Here is a 5,313-nt window from a genome sequence, read left to right as displayed (position 1 = left end):
TACTCTGTTACATGAGTATAGACAAAACAAATTTTACTATGGTTGGGAAATGATTCATAGATGTAGCAATGTTTAGATAAGTTGTAGTAACATCCACTCCGACACTTCTTAAGTAGTTTAAAAAGACACCTCAGGGGAATACATTTCCGTCCCTGGTTGTTGGTCCTGGTGGGCTGAGCATCCAAGGTTCTGATGGGCTGAGCATGCAAGGTTCTGATGGGCTCAGCATGTAAAGCTCAGGATGTTAGTTGGCGAAACAAAATTACTCATCAGGTTATAAAGCTTTGTGTGGCACAAGGGAATGTGTTTCCCTCCCTGTTTAAAGCCATCCTACATACAGTCATTTGGTGAAGCTATCCTAGAGTCCTGCAACTGCAAGCTCCACGGCGCGGGGCTGCGCCACTGCTGCTGCCACGGCTGCCTGCGCCTGAGCCTGCTTGCCCTTGAAGTAAACAACCACCCACACAATTGCTTGAAAGAAGGTCAGCGCAATGCCACAGCTATTGGACACCTGAATCAGAGAGAAATCTTAACCTGGAGACACTAGAAAATACTACGTGGACGACGACACATAAAACTGATGGCGCATCTAACGACATACCAGATTGAACAAGTCGAGTGGCTTTGCCTTGTCCGCAAACACTGTCCAGGAGATGCAGTTGAGCATAGACGAAAGCACCAGCAGGATGTTCATCTAACTCAGGTCTCTGGTCTTCCAGGTCGTGTACTAGTTTTCAACACAAAGCAAAACTTGTTTGTTACTTCACATTCAATAGTAAGCACTCATAAGCTACTTGTGTATCGGTATCCTTCATATCGAGTAAGGCATGATCGAATTATACCGTGTCGAACAGGAGTAGGACTTGCAAAGTGATCTCCCATGTCTCTGAATCTGTCTGCCAATGGACTGGCAAACTTCTCTCCAAGTTTACCATTTATCTGGGGTTTGCCTCATTGTCCCATGGGTACATTTTTGCTTAGTGGTTTTCATGATGGTTTTCAATGTAATGCAGTAACTGAACTTCTATGCAGTATGCACTGGTGGTTTTCACAGATCAGATGCATGCTCTTACATAGTTATTTTTGGTATAGAATCCCTAAACTTCTATGCAGTATGTACTTACGTGTGGATTTTTTCTTTCTGTAGATAGAGCGTGAGGGTAAAGATTTTACGATTACTGCATTCTCCAAGATGGTCGTTTATGCTCTTCAGGTGCGTCATGCTATAGTTGGTAAAACAACGTGGGAGGAAGATGAATTTTCTGTATTGTCAACCTTACAGGATTTGACACACCATTAGCTTTCATTTCTCAAGGACGTCACATTGAGATACTGTCCAAGGAAGGAATCAGTGCTGAGGTAATTTCTTTTGTAAAATATATTTTCAGTGTAACTATAGATATGATTTTACTCTACATGATACAGGCTATGCATGCTTCCTTATTTTCTACTGATATGTTTCAATAGGTGATCAACCTCCGATCAATTAGGCCACTGGATAGAGACGCCATAAATGCATCTGTTAGGAAAACAAATAGATTGGTGACTCTTGAAGAAGGCTTCCCCCAGCATGGTGTTGGTGCTGAGATATGGTTCTCGTTTTGTCTCTCCCTCTCTCTTGATGGAGCTTGTATAGTAAGAATTATTCTGACACATACATGCCTTATTTTGCAGCATGTCTGTTGTAGAAGAAAGTTTTGAGTATCTTGATGCTCCAATTGAGAGGATTGCTGGAGCTGATGTACCCATACCCTATGCTGCCAACCTTGAGAGATTGGCTGTCCCACAGGTCCTGCAACATCTCTTTCTCTTTGATCCATTTTATGGCTTAAACTTTCAAGTAGTGTTGTTTTGCATGGCTGCTAGCTTTTCTAGTTGCATCCATTTATTTCCTTCTACACAACTAATTACTATAGATGTTTGTTTACCTTAAGTTTTGTGTTTGGGCCACACATACATGCATTCTTGCTGACTTAAATGGCAATAGACCAGCTGAACCTATTATTATACAAGTTGGATTTTTTTAGTATCATCTGAATGAATTGCACTATCCCGAGAAAGTGCAATAGAAAATCCAGAACCAGCAGGGATTAGGGAAAGTAACTGTTTTATACTCTTAGTCCATACTTCAAAGCATAGTTTAAAAAATCGAACCGGAAAGGTTGTCGGTTCAGGTTTTTCCCGGTCGGACCATCGGTTCACTGGTTCAATTGTCGGTTTTTTAAGCAAAAATTAATAAATGTCGAGTAATATATGTGCTAATATAGTGTGAAACAATGGTCAAACATAATTATTTTTGTGTGGTGAACGACAAAGTAGCATACCCGAGTTGGTTATAGGGTCGTGGACACGCCTTGCGTATTGCTCACACGACCTGAAATCGAATCACACTTTTCGCAATTTCTATCAAAATATTTTCCTGATTTTTCTCGATTTAGTGACCCGTTTTTCACTGGCTTTCGAGAAAACCGGCCGGTTCGGTCTTATTAGCTTCAAAACCCGATGAGGCTGTCGGTTTCGGTTTTTTCCAGTCCGACCGCCGGTCTGGTCCGGTTTTTTAAACTAGGCTTCATAGTAAGGGCACACCGTACATGGAGGTTTGGTTGCATTTGAGGGATGTTGAGTATTGGGGAATATTCAACTTTTCAAGATTCAAACTTATTCTGTCATCTTTATTTTGGTTCCCTGTTAGTTGTCGGAATGACCTGCAAATTATGCAGATATCGGAGTGTATCTGAATTTGTAGTGTGTCTACACTCAGGTTGCTCAATTTGCATATATACTTTTCACTGCAACTACCAGGTGTGCTTGGTTATTTGACCATAATTTTGAAAGCATGTGCCACACATAATGGGAGACAACAGTACAACATTGTCAGCACCAGCATTTTTCCACATCCTAAATCACTTGTGTGGAATGTTGTCTGCCACCCTGTTATGCCTGGATGGTGTCCTTTCATAATTCTAAGTTGGTGATTCTCCGCCCTGTTGTCTAGCTGTGGACACCAGGTGGTGGCCTTTCTGGTCAAGGTGGTCACGGCATCAGTATTTATTTGCTTTGTTTGTAATGCTTGATGTTTAGCGTCTGAAACTGGGTTTTGCCTGACTCAGGGGGCATTTAGTGGTCCAAAGTTTCCTTGCATCTTTGGACTCGCATTATAGACTAGGTGTATTTGATCTGGGGCTCCATTGTAAAGGGAAGCCTGAAATATTTTGTCTGCCACCAAATTATTTTTGGCTTTGTGTACTCCAAACATAGGACCGTAAAATAGCAAAATGGAAAATGTTGTGATGTTATTGGTGTGAGCAATCAGAAGGAAGCAATAAAACATGCTGTCCTGCGTACATTTCACGACCTGTGTAACATTTTTTTATTAGCTGATCATCTTATTAATGTGACCAAACTTACTCTTGTTGTTGACTTTGCAGATTTTCGGTAGGACCGGCCATCTTTTGGGTATTTTTTTGGTGCAGCTTTCTTATGGATTAGGCTATTGATGTATATAGAAAGTTACAAATATGCTTTGTTTTTTGCTCATTTGCTCTTTCCCTTTAGATTTACCCAGGTTCAGTCATTTATTGTTTGCTTTCTGTTTCATGTATGTAGATTGTGTGTTGTGCTAGCTTGATGTTTTCTGTGTATGCTTTTTATGGCCGATGATTTACTGCAGGTTAGCTTGATGTTTGTTTGGCTAGTGCATCGAGATGCCGTCGTATGTCGTGTACAAGGGTAAGGTTCCCGGAGTCTACGACGACTGGGAGGAGTGTCGGAGACAGGTTCACCGATTCAACGGTAACAGTTACAAAGGGTACACCACAAGGGCGGAGGCGGAAGTTAGATACGCGCGCTATCTAGCGGGAGAGAGGAGGGAGCATTGGAGGAACTGGATGAAGACCAGTTTCATCGCGATTATGCTCATCGTGCTGACTGTGGCTATCTTCTATGTGATGGTAGTTTAGATGGTCGATATTGACTTGTAATGTGAAGACAAACTCGCTACTCGCGGTCTCGAGACTTGTATGCATATTTATAACTATAACCCTTTCAAACGGGAGACGCATACTGGTCCCGCATACTGATAATTTAATGTACCTATATCTAGGAAGTTTCATCCGAAGACCGACCCATAGCAAATTAAGGGGCGAGGAGGATATGTCATTTGTACTCACCCACAAACGCAGGGGCGGAGCTCGTCGAACGCACGGGGAGGTCTTCGAACAGCAGACGAGACAACTGCACATGTAAATCCACCGATCAACACAAATATTTTGTGTTCATTAATAAAATCGAGAAATATATGACCTAAAACAAATATATGACCAATATAGATGTCATTTAGGGTTCCATCAACGTCAAGGAACCCCCTAACTCACTCGTCCCCGGCGCCCTCAGGTATGGCGACGCACGGTCGAAGGGTCAGCACGCCAACTCTTCTGGTTCCGGAGACCTCTCTTCTCTGCCTCTCCTCTCCTCTACGAGCATTGTCCTGGTGAGGTCCATGGCTAGCATCCTCTGGAAGGCCGAAGATCACCTTTTCGGCCAATAAGAGGCCGAAGAGGTGTCGAGGGTCGGGGGTTGGGGTCAGTGGCATCGGGGGCGACGTATTAACACCTCCGCGGAGTTTCGTGCCGGGCTGTCGGGATGCCGTATCAGGGCGTCGTGTCGGGGTGTCGGGGCATCGTGTCAGGGTATTGGGGCATCGATTCACGGTGTCGAAGCATCGTGCCGGGGCACCGTGTTGGGGCATCGTGTCGGGCGTCGTGTTGGGGTGTCGGGGCATTGTGTCAGCTTCTTCTTCTTCTCCTCCTCCTCCTCCTCCTTACCCTTCTTCTCCTTCATTTCCTTCTTCTTATCCCTCTTCTTATTTTCTTCTTCTCTTCTTCTTTTCTTCTTCTTCTTATGATTATTCTTCCTACTTTTCATTTATCCTCTTTCTTCTCCTCTTCTCCTCCTCTTCTTCTTCTTCTTCTTCTTCTCCTCCTCCTCCTCCTCTTCTCCTCTTCTCCTCCTCCTCTTCTTCTTCTTCTCTTCTTCTCTTCTTCTTCTTCTTCTTCCTTCTTTTCATTCTTCCTATTTCTTCTCCTCTTCTCCTAAACTAATTAACTAAATAACATAACTAATAAACTAAATAACAGAAAACTAAACTAAACTAATGAACTAAATAATAGAAAACTAAACTAAACTTAAGAACTCAATAATAGAAAACTAACATAAACTAATTAATCAAATAAACATTAGAAAAAAGGAAAAATAATTACCGGGGCGGTGAGGCACCGAGGCTGCACAGGGGCTCCGGGGCGGTATGGCATCGGG

At 42.9% G+C, this 5,313-nt stretch overlaps 1 protein-coding gene across 1 annotated transcript; it reads left to right on the top strand.

The window, feature by feature from the left end:
* The first annotated feature begins 902 nt into the window (after positions 1 to 902).
* On the top strand, positions 903 to 3,675 carry LOC123408391 (pyruvate dehydrogenase E1 component subunit beta-1, mitochondrial-like). The gene is made up of 8 exons (XM_045101510.1): positions 903 to 944; positions 1,033 to 1,041; positions 1,148 to 1,232; positions 1,283 to 1,359; positions 1,468 to 1,592; positions 1,675 to 1,789; positions 3,556 to 3,565; positions 3,671 to 3,675. Exons 1-8 carry the CDS (start codon positions 903 to 905, stop codon positions 3,673 to 3,675), a joined length of 468 nt encoding a protein of 155 aa, XP_044957445.1.
* The last annotated feature ends 1,638 nt before the right edge of the window (positions 3,676 to 5,313 follow it).

Source organism: Hordeum vulgare, chromosome 7H (assembly GCF_904849725.1).
Source record: "Hordeum vulgare subsp. vulgare chromosome 7H, MorexV3_pseudomolecules_assembly, whole genome shotgun sequence".
In the NCBI taxonomy this organism is placed as follows: domain Eukaryota; kingdom Viridiplantae; phylum Streptophyta; class Magnoliopsida; order Poales; family Poaceae; genus Hordeum; species Hordeum vulgare.
The sequence above is the reverse complement of the archived record's forward strand: the minus strand, read 5'-3'. Positions and strand labels throughout refer to the sequence as shown.

Excerpts from the sequence above, each read along its gene's own strand:
- LOC123408391 (XM_045101510.1), top strand. The coding sequence starts at position 903 with ATGGACTGGCAAACTTCTCTCCAAGTTTACCATTTATCTGGG. Across the intron at positions 1,233-1,282 it reads GGTGCGTCATGCTATAGTTG|GATTTGACACACCATTAGCT; the intron begins GTAAAACAACGT and ends TCAACCTTACAG. Across the intron at positions 1,593-1,674 it reads GGTGTTGGTGCTGAGATATG|CATGTCTGTTGTAGAAGAAA; the intron begins GTTCTCGTTTTG and ends CTTATTTTGCAG.